We start from the raw sequence: 14,663 nt of genomic DNA on the forward strand, positions 1-14,663 counted from the left end.
GAGATGGGACAGCTTCGACATCGGGCTGCCACAGCCCAGGCCGGTCTTCCAGCCTGACCTCTCCCCGCTGCCGTGCACCGTGCGTTCGTACTGGCCCACTCGCCACCGCCAAGCAAGGGCGCACCCTGTCATCCATGCCTGTGCTTCCTGGAGCACCATTTCCAAGTCGCGGCTGAGTTTTCCATTCTCATGAATCGAGGCCCAACTCAGACGCATTCCTCCAAGACGCCGTTCCTGAATCCCGTTAACTACTGTCCCGTAGTGCTTGTGTCTCCCACCCTTGGGGCACTTGTCCAGTTGGGCCCTGTGTTTTGAGCTATTCGTGCACCTGCCCCTTTGCTTGTGCTGAATGAAAAGCTGTTCAAGGTCCTGGGTCATCCCAGCCAACAATGGGTGGTCTGGGCTTCCAGCGCGAGGCATCCTCCCCTGTGGGGACTCCGCAGGAGGGGTCTGGTGGGAGATCGGATTTTGAGCAATGAAGGAAGGCAGACCTCGATGTGCAGAAACACAAACCCGCACGTGGCCAGTGGGCCTGGCAGTTCTCAGATGTTTGCATTTGTCGTTCTTTCCAAACCAGTGCCTGGAAAGAGCCATGAAGTTCGCCTTTGAGGAGTTCCACCTCTGGTACCAGTTCGCTCTGTCGCTCATGGCTGCTGGAAAAGTGAGTCCCCCTCTGCGGCGTGCAGTTCTGCACATCGGGGCTCAGTGCCTTCGCATCCCAAGGGGTCACGTACCACCTCTCGGAAGCCTAAAGCAACTGAATCTGCCCTCTGGTCCTTTGTAAATGAGCATTCATATTTAATTATTTGGGGGTCAGCGCGGACACATCATTGAGAAGAATTATGAAATACTTGCCTTTTTCTAACCGTGGTAACTTCGTCATGGTGATATGGGGCTTAAACTCAGGCTGGTTTCTTCCCACCCAAGCCTTTTTCTCATTTGGGAGTGCAAACTTACTCCTGGAGGGAAAGTCGTTTAGTTCTCCTTAGCTATTTGGGATGTTAGGTGGCATGTGATATTAGCTGAAAGTGTCAGCTTTGGGGTCCACCTGCTAAAGTTACGGTCTGGGCTCTGTGACCAGGTCACTTAGACCTCAGCTTCCTCTTCAGTGAAATGTGGTCGTAATGGGACCTACCTCATGGGATGGTGATCCAGTAAATGAGATGACACCCACCGGGTGCCCAGTGTGGTATCCCCCACGTGGTACACACCCAGTGAAGACATTTGGACCATTCAGTGAGCCTGCCATTTAGTGAATCGTTAAGTCTGTGATGTAAGATTATTTGGGCTACGTGGAGACAAATTTATTATAGTATGCTATAGATTGGACAGCTTACTTTTTATAATAACAGGAGCCCCCGCCATCTTTGTTTTTATCTTAGTTTTACAGTGGCTCCCCAAGTAGGGGAGAAAATGCAGGTGATTGCAGGGAAGCATTTCCACTTGTCTGAACCCGCCATCACTTAGGGGCCCCGAGCTCTGGTTGTTGCTGGCCCCAGGCGCCCCCTGCATGAGTGGCGGCTCCAAGCTGGAAAACCTCATTAAGAGGGCAGCTGACTAAACACCCCTGGGGGGAGGTGCTAGTGTTTGGTTCTGTCCAACAGTCCGAGTTTCACAGAAATAATCTCCTTTGCCAAGTCTGCCCGTGCTGTGAAGGTGCTGAAGGAGTGCATCCGGCTGAAGCCCGACGACGCCACCATCCCCCTCCTGGCCGCCAAACTGTGCATGGGCTCCCTTCACTGGGTGAGTGCCGCGCGCTCCGCGCAGGGTAGGGCCGCGGGGCCGCGTGCTCCCAGGCCCGGAGAGCAGTGACTCACCAGCTGCTCGGACGCAGGGCTGTTCGTGCCCCAGACCCCGGCCTCCTCAGGCCTCTCAGGCCTCACACGCTGCCCACAGGACGGTGAGAACCAGCGTGTGCCAGGGCCCCAGGCTGTCCCGTTCCCCGGCACCGGGCTTCAGAAGCAGAAGTGATAAGGCAGAACCGGGGTCCACGCTCAGGTGCGTCCGGCCGTGGAGAGGCGATGTGGGACTTCGAGGCGTGTGCCGCTCACGTGTAAACCCACCCGCCTTCCTCCGCTCCGCTGCCCTCCATCTGCCTTCCTCCTTAGGGGGTGTGGTCCGGGTCCAAACCTGGGAACAGCCCGTGGGTGACAGTGTCGGTGCCCCTCAAACATATACCGTCTACTTCTCAATGGAAAGTAGGAAAGTCAGACTGATTACTGAGAGGAGTTTTCGTTTCTTTTCTTTGACTTTATGTCAAGATTAGTGATAAGAAGAATTATCCCAAAAGACAGAAGGGCCTTGCTAAGGCTTTTTTTCTTTTTCTTTTTCTTTTTTTTTTACCATTGTGGTCCTTGCTGCTTGTGTGTCCCTCCCCCGCTCTCCGCACATTTATTCTCATGCAGCGGGGCAAAAGTAAGCCTTTTGAAGAAAGGGTTCTACCTTTGTTCAGTTTTACTCGGTAAAATGTGAGAGAAAGAAGACATTTTGGAAGAGCAGGCTGTCGTTGAAACAGGCAGCCGTGGAGGCGTCGTCATGTGGCTTTGCGCAGGTGTCGCTGGTTTGGAGCCACAAGGCCGTGAGCGCAGGAGCAGGGCGGATGGGGCGGCGACCCCCTACCCCCGCCCGCCCCCTCGATCTGGAAACTCCGGTCTCCAGCCGTGACCCTGGGGCGCTGTTCCGGGCGGCTGCACATCTATCTCCAAAGCCTGAGATGAACCCACTTTTTTTTTCAAAGATGAAAGCAACACATCTCTTCTGTTTATATTTTTCCATTTTTATTATTAAAACTTCCAAACACCACAGAAGGAAGGAGAGTAATGAACGCCCGTGTCCTGTCCCTCAGCTTCAAAAGCATCAGCATCCGCCACACTTCCAAGGAACGAGCCCTGTTATTTTTGCCTCTAATCGCTGTGGGAAAGGCCTGGGCGTGGGTGTGGTTTGTAGGTGCACATTCTCTCTGGCATCTGCTGACGCCAGGTCCACGTGCTGTGCGCTGTGAAATAAAGAGATGGAGTTTTGACATGTGTAACAGGCTGTGGGAAAGAGAATCCAAGTCTAAATGGATTCATTATGTTAAAAAAAAAATGTGTGACCCAAACACAAAACATTTCAAAAACTTTATTATTTACATATGCGGGGTGGGCGGAAGGAGGTTGACAGTTGTGAGTGCATGACACAGAGTTTATTCTTGTGTTATTACTGATTGATTATTTGTTTGTGCTGTGACTGTAAACCTACTGTCACTGACCTCCCCACCCCTGCCCCGTATCTAAAACGCAACGTCTGCGTGCCTCGCACAACCTGGCTGCAGCGCCAGTAGTAAAAGGGAAGATGAGACAGGTAGAAGCCCTGCCAGGTGTGAAGGTGACTTTGGAAAAGAGGACAAAAAGAAAACTGTAAGGAGAAAAGGCAAGGTAGGAGTTTGAGGACTGTTAGGCTATGACTCAGGAAATGGAATGGTGGCCAGAGTGGGACTGGGAGACTTGGAGTCCTTTTCACAGTGACTCACCAGAGTCTGCTTTTGGCAGCCGGCAGCCGTGGTAACTCATGTTAGAAACTCTGCAGGTTGTTATTGTTTTTCATCTGTCTGGTTTTTCAGTTGGAAGAGGCTGAAAAGTTTGCCAAAACAGTCGTCGATGTGGGAGAGAAGACATCCGAGTTCAAGGCCAAAGGCTACTTAGCTCTGGGACTCACGTACAGTCTGCAGGCCACTGACGGTGAGAGGCCCCACCCCGTGGGGGCTGTGGATGAGGGCTGGGCTGCCTGTCTGTGCGGCAGGGCTCCCACTGCTCCTTCCATCCCTGGGGGTGTACACACTGGGTCGTTCTGCTGTGCTGCCCCGAGGGGCCCCGCTGCTGCGTCCTTGTTGCTTGGAGAATGGGAGGCAAGGGACCAAGGCCTTGCGCCAGGGCTTACAGGCTCCCTTCCGGGTGCAGGGGGCTGGTGCTGCACAGGTGGCCAGCTGACAGGTGCAGGGCATCTGCCATGAGGTGCAAGGTGAGCGCAGTGCCCTGAGAACCGATTCACCTGCCCCAGCCTGTGCCTGCCTGTGCCCCAGCACTTGGTCGGGTTGTCCTGGAGTGAGAGGATGTTGGGTCTTTGGCACAGGAATGCAGCCAAGTCCAGGGCCAGCCACTTCCCGAAGCTCCCCTTGGTTGGTCAGCACCCGCCCCTTCTCCAGGTGTGCACTCTAATTCGCAGATACGCACGTGCACAGTGCGACAGTGCCCCAGTTTTGGTGGCCAGGCTCTGGCTAAAAAATGTTTCGTACACTTTATGAAGTTTCCAGTGATGTTTGCAGAAAGCAGAAACTGATAAATTGTCTTTTCTGAACTCTATTATTCCTTTAAAATTTATTGTTGAATATGAAAAGTTCAGAAACGAATGTGAATGAATCGGTGAAGACACACAGCCTTGGAGCCCCACCTGCTCAGGAGCCGGAGTCCAGCCGCCGTAGTGGGGCCCTTCGTGCGCCCCTCCCGCTCGGGCCCCGGGGAGAAAATACTGTCCCGACTTTTTAATGGCGCTCACTTACTTCCTTTGTCTGTATAGTTACAGCATTTTTATGTGTTACCCCAAATTTTTCTTTCCTCTGCTTTAAAATTTCAAATGCCCTGAAGAAGTGTTGCCTATTCGTTGATTTTTAATAATAGGTTTTTTGCAAATATTTTGTGTACACGTGAGATACTGGCAATACCCAGCACATTATTTTACACACGGTAGGCTTTCAGTGAAGTGTGAATTTAGTGCCACATACTTATCGGTATAGATCCTTAGTTTGGACTCTGCCCCTAATTAGCCGTTACCCTGGGAGAGTCGCTTGGCCCTCTTGGGCCTCACGGTGCATCCGTCTCTCAGCTGGGCCCTCTGTGGTTCCCTGTGGCTCGGTGGGTCCTGTTCTGTGAGCCACGGGTTACAGGCACAGCCAGCTCTCTGGGGCAGCCTTCGACCACCCTCAGTGTGATGTCGGGAGGGCATCTGCCACAGCGCATTTAGTGGATAAGGGCCTCCTCCCGTTCCAACCATAAGCAGGTTCCTCCAGGACTTTTTCACACGCACCAGTTAAACGTGCCCTTTCAGTTCTTGCAACAGACTCCAGGGGATCCAGACTCACATGCTCTCCCCAGGGAAAGTGTTGGCGCACAGCAAGGCAGCCTCACACTGTGGAGCCGATTTTCCCGTTTCAGCACTGGGTTTGCCCGGTCCATCCCTTGTGTTCATATCCAGATATTGAAGGTCCTGTCATTGCACAGTGTGACTTAAACTGGCCTTTCCAGGCATCAAGCTAGTGCCCTGGGCCAAGGATCATAGTTTCTCTGTGCCAGAAGCACCTCTGAAGGCCATCCGGTCCAACCCCATTGGGGCTTGATTATCTTCTCTGCCATTGGGTAGAGCCAGGCTTCAACCAAGCCTGCACTTCAGAAAACAGACGTCACCCCCTCTGGACTTCCCAGATGGTCTTTGAAAGATGGCCCCCTACGTCTGGGGGCACTAAGAGCTGCCATGCAACTCACGCTGTCCCCTCGACATCATTCCACGTGTTCCCAACGAGTACCAGGGCCTCAGCTTCCATGGTGCCTCCTGGGATAGCACTGGACTCACAGGCACCCAGAATGTTGCTTATAACCCAACTGAATGTAGTTTTTGTGATAGGTTTTGTATGTGTTCAGAGCTCCCTGATCTTCCATGGCCCTGACCAACTGAACCCTTTTTGCAGCTTCGTTGCGAGGGATGCAGGAGGTCCTGCAGAAAAAGGCGCTCCTTGCATTTCAGAGGTGAGTGGGAGTCCATCTTTTCGCTCGGCTGTACAGAATGACACCCAGTATGATAAGTATAAAAGGCAGAGATATTTATAAAGATTATGTAAACAGCATTTTACCCCTGGGAGTGTTCGTCTGAGCACTGATTACACAGTATCAGAACTCGCTGCATCGTTTGCTGCCATGTAAGTCTGCATTCTTAATCTGTTCCTCCACTGGGTACATTTTATCAGTTCCTAATAAAGCAGTTCAGCTCCAAGAAGATAGATACTTTGTACGTCTAGGGAGATGATTCCTTTTATTAAAGACATTTGTCATCATCTAGAAAAGGGATCATTTCTTTCCAGCTTTTTTTTAACCTGTCAAGTTGCAGATTTTTATATTAGGAAATGAAAAGGCCGGATTTTAGGACAGTCTCTGAAATACTCTGTGACAGTCACCCCGGCCACACTCCACGATACCTTGTGCTCCTCTGTGTCCGTGCACCTCTCATGAAACCCGGAGAATGCTCTTTACCCAGCGAACGCTTGAGTGTCATAGTGTGCGTTCGCGTTCCTTATGTAACCTCATCCTCACCCCCTCCCCATAAGGCAGACAGGACAAGGAGCGTGCTCACTGCAGGTGAGGGACCGCCCTGCAGGGCTGGGAAGAGTTGCCAGAGTCACACCTTTGTTGAATGGTCAGGGTTTCCCGACTCTCACCCAGCCTTTCTGGTGCCTGCCACACCACACTGCCCTCATTTTGTTTTTATTGCAGCTATAATAAATCACTGCAGTGAATCATTGCCTGGAAGTACAGGCCCATGATGTCAAATCTCTGATTGCTATTGACCCTTTCACTACAGAGATATCTGAGTCACATTGCTTTCTTGGAGTTGTGTTAGAAACATAGTTACTTGCACCCAAATGTCGCGAGACCTCTCAATACCTGAGAACCCATGTCAGATCTCCCTCCGAGGACTGGGTTGCCCACAGCTTTGCCGCTGCCTGCGTGGTCCTCCGTTCACCTCGTTCTCCCGTGGTTCCAGTCAGTCTGAACTCTTTCATCTCATTTCCGTGTCCCTCCAGGCCGGCCAGTGGCACCTCGCCTCGCCAGGGCCAGGCCGGGTGATGACAGAGAAGTCACCAACTGACTTCTACAGACGGGCTCCTGCCTCTGTGCTGAGCCCCCGCCGGCTTCTTCAGGGCTGGATTGTGGAAAGCATTTCCATTTCAAGGGATTGGGAGCTTTCAACTGTCCAGTGCCACTTTGTCACACATGCACAGGAACGCCTAAGGAAACGGTCACTGTGTCTCTGTCACTTAAGTCTGCACACCTTCCCGGCTCTGGGAGCAGCCATGGTCCGAGGTCTGCCCCGAGGCGTCGGAATTCATGGCCGAGGGTTCTGTAACAGCTGTTCCATTGGCCCGAATTCCTTTTTGTTCCTTCGACTTGGGCTTTTAGCTTGGAATTCACAGAGATTCTTAAAACATTCGTTCGTGTGGGAACGAAGAGTAATAAAATTCTACTCACTTACGTGATTTATTGTGGAAGGCTAAACTAAATTAGTTTTTGTGTAAAAGAAAGAATATTTTTCAAAGAAATAAAATGATTTTGTTTCAAGTTCACATTAACTAGGACTGTTCTAGTACATTGTAGACTTAATCTGTAAGGAAAGATTTTAAGTAAATATGAATGATTTGTATTGCTCCCTAAATGTAAATGGATATTTAAAAACCACTTGGATAAGAAGTACTTTTTTTTCACCATGTATTTAAATTCTCTCCCCACAATGCTATTTATGCAATTGTTTGGCAATTTTTGTTTAAAAAGAAAAAAAGTGCCAATGTAGATGTAAAAATTAATTCAATTTTTCTAGAGTCATGATTCAGAAAGGTTCACAAGGGTTTTTACGGCCCCCACTTGCATTTCTGCGTCGTCATGTTGAGGCCCCCGGCTGTTTGCACAGAAGCCCAACCCGAGCAGTAGGACCAATTCCTTTGTCCCATTAAAAAAAAAGAAACGTGTGCACGGCTTTCCTGAAGATGCCGAACTGATCTGGGGGCTGCCCCTGCGCATGCTCACACCCACAGCGAGAAGCCTGGAGGCAGCGGCAGAGACCACGCCACAGAGACCTGGCACCCAGCACACGGAAGTCTGGGCTGCTCCGTGAGAGAGGCAGCGGGTGTCATTTGTGGTTGTTCCACAGTCTCACCTCCTTGTCCTCTCTCCCTGCAGCTTGAATTTAAGCCTGAATATAGTGCGATTTGTGTGAGTGGAGTGACCCCCCCCCCCTCCAGTTTGTCAGGAAGGGTGGTGTCCCGGACCGTGGGACTTTCAGGCCCAAGTCCAGGGAAATCCTGGGCAGAGCAGGACACATTGGCCACCCTGTGTGTGTCACCAACGGGAAGTTCCTGGATGGTAGATCTGACCAGGTTTGCATAGGTTTTTTTCTTACCTGAACAGTACACCCACCACACATCTGCTGTAATCTAGACCGAAGGGGGGGGCTTCCAGGAGATTGGACCCAAAGAGCCAGCAGGGGGACAGAGTAGAGAGTCCAGGCCTCAGAGCTTCACTTCTAGCTCTGTCTCTTTCACTAGATGGTCTTGGACCAGGTGCTTAATAGCAGATGCTTTATAAGTTGTAGTTATTGTTGCAAAGTGTGTATCTTAATGACCAGGTTCAAAATTGACCAGCTTTTTCCATATTGTTGGTTCAGCTCTGGAGCATGTTGGAGAGTCTAGGAGAGCCCTGGGGTGGACCTCAAGGTGTCCTGGGTTGTAGACAGGTGGTTTGGGAGGCTCGCCTGTTCCCTGCTCTGCAGCAGCAGCCTGGCACGCCTCTCTGGGGGGAGAAGGGGTGTTCCTCAGGGAAAGGCACTTGCACGGTTTGTCTCCCCAGCACTTGGCACAGGCATCACTTGGGGACTGAATAATGTAGGCTGGTGGGTAGACGAATGGATGGATGGGCAGAGGGATGGATGGATGGATGGATGGATGGATGAGTAGATAGAGGATAGATGGGTGGCCTGGTGACCCATCTAACAATTCTTTGTTTATGAACAAGAAATTAAATTCGTGGGTATGGAGCTGCTTTGACAAGGGAAGCTCTTAGTGAGCACCCCTCTGGTTTTTCTTAGCAGCAGCACCAGGCGCCCACTGTGCGGGAATGGGGTTTGTGGGCTGCGTTGTACTCCTGTGCGGGGTTCAGCAGGCTGACGGTTCTCAAGAACACGGATGACTTCCCGCTCGGCGACACCGGTCTAGCGGTCGGCAGCGGGCACACAGAACTACCACGGTGGTTCTGCCACAAGAAGCACAGCTGCCGAGTTGTTCTACACAACGAAAGCCGGTTTTCGAGAGTCTCGTGCAATCGGCACCATGCACTTTTTCTCATTTTGCTGGGCATTCTTACTTTCTTTCCCAAGCTAAAGTGGTCAGTTTAACGCATTCACCAAATTACAAAAATGAGATTTTTGAGATGTCTGTGTTTCAGTTCTGCTTCATTAGAAATCTGGCAGTTGGATACCCATCATTAGCCAAGTTTGCAGTTCTTCAGCTGTTGCTCTAACCCACCCTGAAAAACCAAGGTCTCTAGCGCTCGGGTTGGTCTCTTCAGTGCTGTGGCTAACAGTTAACAGTCATTTGTTGGTGCCAGGATGGAACCTGTGGTCAGAACCATTCTTATCCGTTACCCTGAACCCACCAGACCATCGCCAGCTTTGCGCTCGGCTGGTGTGAGTAGAGGCAACTGAGGATCTGATTTAACCTCACTTGTGCCAAAACTGAACTGGGCCGAGAAAACGATAGCTCGGAGGAATTCTGTTTTGATGGTTGTAGAAACCTGGCTTTTTATTAATTATGAAAAAAATGAGATAAAATAAACAATGCTAAATAAGTCACTGTCTCTTCAGAACTGATTTTGTATTCATTTTCCCTGAATGATGGGAGAGACAGGTACCGTGACGTCCCAATCCTATTTCCTCCCAGCACCAAAGGGAAAAAGTCTTTGATGTACAAATTCATGCAAAGACCAATACTGATCAAACAGTAAAAACTGGAGCATACTGGCAGAAGCAAGACATCTAAAAGGGCAACGCAGGCAAACAGGCCGAGCCTCTTCCCTGAAGGTGAGGGGAGTCCCAAGGCTGTGTCTCGAGCCAGAGTCACTGGTGAGGTGACCAGGGAGGCGACTTCAGGTGCTTTGCTCTCAAGAGTAATGAAAGGACAGAGACCCACCTGCTCCCTCCAGTCCGCCCACCTGAGCTGCTGCATTTGCACGGACAGTTTCCCGGATCGTTGGACTTGGGGTGTTTTCTAAAGGCAGACACATGAAGACTCTGTAGTGCTTGTCCCCGCAGCAGACGGACACTTCCATGAGGAGGCCTCACCGGTGGAGAGAGCCATCCTTGGCACGTCGCTGCCGCTGGCTCCATAATGATCTGGCGTGCCTCCCTACCCCGCATTTGCTTTCTGCTGCTAGAAGACTTCCTTTAATCACAGAATGTGGACAGAATGGCGGGAAGGTTTGTTTACTATCCGGGCCGTGCCGTTTTTAATTAGTCTGCTCCATTGTGCCTTTTAAAGAAAGTATAAGTTTGTTTTCTCTTCCCTCCAGACTTTCAGTGCAGAATATGTTACATCCAGTCTCCTTTTGAGTTGCTCCTGGTGAACTATGATTGACTTTCACATAAAAGCAAGAATAACCCCATTTGCAGGTCCTCAGGAGGCCAGCACAGCCTCTTCCCATCTGGCGTCAAGGCCAGTCAGTAAAACCAAACCCAGAGCTGAGCCACAGCCTGACGCGCCCAACTTTCACAGCTGAAGTTAGCAAGCTGCATGGCACTTGGTAGCTTCAGAGGACTGAGTGAGCAGCCTATAGTTAGTCCCTCAACAACCAAAACCTCGTTTTACAAGCAAAGCCGGGTCTTGATTTTCAGGTAGTTTCTCCAAAATTCAGAAATTTGGATGAAGTAGCAGTAAGGCCAAGCCAAAACTTAACCAAAGCCGCCGTCACGTTAGCAAGTGCACCCGTAGCCTCATGGTGTCCCAGCGTAACGCGAGGGCCTCTTCTGCCCGGCGTGCCAGGGGTCGGAGCTCGGGGCCTGCGGATTCTCTGCCTGCAGCTCCTGCTCAAAGCCGGCGTCACCGGCTGCCCCTTCAGAGGCAAAGCCAAACACAGAAGCCTCTGTCATACCTACGTGTAGAAAAGGGAAAACGCGTCACATTTGTTAGTGAACAAAGGTGGAGAGTTTAAATGAAACGGTGGTTAAATATGTGGTCTTGGTGTAAAAATGCAAATGTGAACACCTGTTTGAGACCCTCTCCCTCGTGCTGATGGCCGTCACTGCTCTTTCAGGGCCCACAGTCTGTCACCTACCGACCACCAAGCAGCTTTCTACCTGGCTCTGCAGCTCGCCATCTCCAGACAGGTCAGTTTCTCGAATGTTTCCTGCATTGGGTGCATGTTCTTCTTGGTCCAGCTCCTTCGACGCCTCAGTCTGAGCTAGTAGCGGGTCCTCCACTCACCCGAGGCTGACCTGGAGCTGGGGGCCCTCCCCACGGGACACGGCCTCCTCACAGCGAAGACCCTGGTGTTCTGGTCAGTTCGAGCACCAGCTGTGAAGACATGCCAGGCTCCGCTTTGGAAGGTTCAGTCCCTGGATCTGAGGGCCCACCTGGGGTTGGACGGCAACACGGGTGCAGCGCTGGGCGTACACTCTGAACCTGGGAGTCAGCCAAGAGCCCGTGTCCCCTGCCAGCAGAGCCCAGTGCTGAGCCCTCAGCATCATGGGAATTTAGCCACTGGCTGGGGCTTGGGTGCCATTCGGGTATCAGTGCTTGACAGGAAGATGCCAGGAAACAGAGACAAAAGGTACCAGTTCCTCTAAACTTGTAGAAGGTAGCAATTCCACATAGCGGCTCCTTGAAATAGGAGAGTTGACAAAGTTCTCAGAGGAGGGACAGAGTTTGCTGGCCTTCGTCTTTTCTTTGGCAGCTTCCAGAAGCTGCCTTTGCCATTCTCATCCCCTCCCGTCCCCTCCCAGCTGTTCTGGAGACTTTGGCCACATGTCCGCCTGCCCACCAGGTGCAAGACACTGGTGGTAACCCCAGCACATTCCTGAGTGCTGACTGGAGGGTGAACGGAAGGTCACTTCCCCAGACATGCCATTCCCCTGGCAGCCCAGGAGGTAGGCATGCATCTGACTTCCTGGAGTGGTGGCTCCCACTGGGGACCCAAGGGCTGAGGTGACCCGGCTCCCTTCCCTGTAAAGGTCCTCTCACCTGGCATGGTGTGGCTCACAGCTGGGCTGAGCACGAGCTGCTGCTGCAACAGCTGAGGGCTGGGGACTGGCCACCTGGCCTGTCTCCCCACCAGGACCTCCTCTCCCCTCCTCTGCAGAGCCTCTCCCTGCAGCGGCCTGCACTTCTCCTTCCTCTTGCTCAGTTCTCCCGGTCAGTGTCTTTCTCGCTAAACTTGAGATTCAGCCGGGGCAGGAACCTGTGTCCATCATCACTGCTTTACTGGACAGTTGGAAGGAACACTGTCCGACAGGTGGTGGGCACTCAGGGGTGCTCACTGAATGCAGAAACCGGCTGCTGAATTCCTTCGAGTCAGCTCTCCCTTCGGGACATCTTTTGAACCCTGGACCAGCGTGTCCCTGATTGCTTTGGTCATCCCTGCACATTGGTGCCATAGGTGTCCCCTGCCTTTTGGCCCTCCCCACACTGCCAGGCTGGGTGCTGTTCGCACCATCCGTGCTCACCCTGAGGGGTGAGCCTAGTGGGTGTGTGTGCCCCTTGTGGGCATGCAGCCTGACAGCAGCAGACCTCAGCATTTCCCTGCTGACCGTGGGCAGGGGGCCTGTGGCCCTCTTTCTTTATAGCCAATGCCATCTGACTAGGAGCAGAGGGTGGGAGAGGAATCGGAACCCCTAGTGCCACATTGGTCTCAGGAGTTCAATGGCTGGGTGATCTTGCTCAAGTCGTTTCATCTCTGGGCTCAGCTTCCTCCCATAAAGGAAGGTTTGGGCAGATGATCTCCCTTCTAGCTGTACTAGCCATGATTCTCTGGCTGCAAGCAGGAAGCCTCCATGGCCAGCATTTATAATTAAATCCATCAAAAATGGAATTTCAGAGAGAGGGAAGAACAGAAGTTGTGGCTTCCTACTCAGGAGTGAGTTTCCGAGGGTTTGGGAAGACGCAGGAGAGCTGAGGGGGTGTCCAGCAGAGGGGTCCCGTGGCCAGCGGTGCAGGAGGCTTCGATCTGGAGCTCTCTTTCAAAACCCAGCTTCAAGTCCTGTTTCTCCCTAGTTACTGTTAAACCTGCGTGGAAACTCGGGTGTTCACTTTTCACTATGTGTGCATTTCACCAACCATCGTGAAGAAAGACTCCAGTAGCTGTTGTACGTGGAAGGTTAAGGCTGCGTCTGGTCCTGCTTGAGTTCAGCGTGGAATCGCCATGTGTTTCTTGGGTCGAGTGTTAGGGTTGTAGCTGGGGAAGGTGTGGGGTTTCTGTCTGCTTGTGTGTTTATCCCTGATGTCTGATGGGGAACCAGGGCAAAGGGGCTTGGACGGAACCACGGCATCTGATCACTTAGGAAGCTCTGTGAACACTCTTAGGACTTCAGCACTTCCGTGTCAGCCACACTGTAAAAACTGAGAGCAGCTCAGCCGAGGCAGCTTAATTCCACCAAAAACCTCTGGCAATTTCTCTGCGCCTCCACTTAGTGAAATTATCTCAAGTGTGATCAAAACGAGATCCATTTGGTGGGAGAAAACAAAGGGTTTATGTGAGGAAAAGAAAAGATTTGGTATTGGCAGTCACACAGAGGAGAGCATCACTTCATGGATTGGACTGGGGCTTGAAGACAGCGCCCACTCTCCTGTTCTCGGCAAACCTCCCGGCGCTTCCGCGGAGGCTGGGCCTAAAACCGGAGTTCACCCTGGACCGCACTCCCGGGTGAAACGACTCTTGAGGGTTCCAGAGAAGCAGATACTGAAATGGTGGCCGTGCGTGGGCGTGTGTGTGTGTTTAACAATTCGTCCTGGCTGTGTTTTCAACCAGATACCGGAGGCTCTGGGGTACGTGCGCCAAGCGCTGCAGCTGCAAGGCGACGACGCCAATGCCCTGCACCTGCTGGCCCTGCTGCTGTCCGCACAGAAGCACCACCACGACGCACTGAACATCGTGGACATGGCCCTGAGCGAGTACCCGGAGAATTTCATGTGAGTGCGCCGGGCTTCTGTCCTTCCTGACTCGGGAGTTAGCAACTTCCTTCTCCCTAATCCGAGTCCTTCACAGACGTCCTAGGGCAAATAGTACAAAATTCCCTGCATTCTTTGTTTTTTCATGATGTTTAGAAACAGATGTGCGGTTGACTCCTGACTGATGCGGAGGTTAGGGGCGCCGGCCCCCGGCACAGTTGAAGACCCGCAGAGAACTTCTGAGTCCCCAAAAGCTTAGCTAGTAACAGCCTACTGATGAGAGAAGACTTCTCCCTGAATATAAATAGTCGATTACACATTTTTTGTACACCACATTAATATATACTGTGTTCTTACAGTAAAGTAAGCTAGAGAAAAGAAAGTGTTATTAAGAAAGAGAAAATAGGGTTTCTTTACAGTGTTTATGGAAGAAAACCTGCGTAGAAGTGGACCCGCGCAGTTCAAACCCGTGTCGTTCGAGGGTCGGCTGCGGTCTGCGAGCTCGTCCCTGTCGAGTTCAAACTCTTTATCCATTTCTCCACTGGTACCCTTGGGGCACACAGGGTGATCTCAGATGGCGGTGGACAAACACTTTTAGAAGTTACATATTTTTAAATGTACATTAGAAAAGTATACCCGCATATCAAAGTGTGATTTGATATTTCTCTCTGAGAAATTATCACTCAGAGGGAGACTAAGAATTGTTTTAATG

At 51.6% G+C, this 14,663-nt stretch overlaps 1 protein-coding gene across 5 annotated transcripts in view; it reads left to right on the forward strand.

The window, feature by feature from the left end:
- TTC7B (tetratricopeptide repeat domain 7B) overlaps positions 1–14,663 on the forward strand; it is a 214,370-nt gene that overhangs the window by 120,423 nt on the left and 79,284 nt on the right. For all 5 annotated transcript variants that reach the window (XM_053666004.1, XM_053666005.1, XM_053666006.1 and 2 more), the window contains exons 10-15: positions 578–661; positions 1,639–1,743; positions 3,602–3,719; positions 5,720–5,777; positions 11,103–11,175; positions 13,812–13,972. In XM_053666004.1, coding sequence (XP_053521979.1) covers positions 578–661; positions 1,639–1,743; positions 3,602–3,719; positions 5,720–5,777; positions 11,103–11,175; positions 13,812–13,972 — 599 coding nt within the window. The remainder of the gene's footprint in view (positions 1–577; positions 662–1,638; positions 1,744–3,601; positions 3,720–5,719; positions 5,778–11,102; positions 11,176–13,811; positions 13,973–14,663) is intronic.

This window comes from Artibeus jamaicensis, unplaced genomic scaffold (genome assembly GCF_021234435.1).
Source record: "Artibeus jamaicensis isolate MK-2021 breed Jamaican fruit bat unplaced genomic scaffold, CSHL_Jam_final contig_444, whole genome shotgun sequence".
Taxonomy (NCBI): Eukaryota; Metazoa; Chordata; class Mammalia; order Chiroptera; family Phyllostomidae; genus Artibeus; species Artibeus jamaicensis.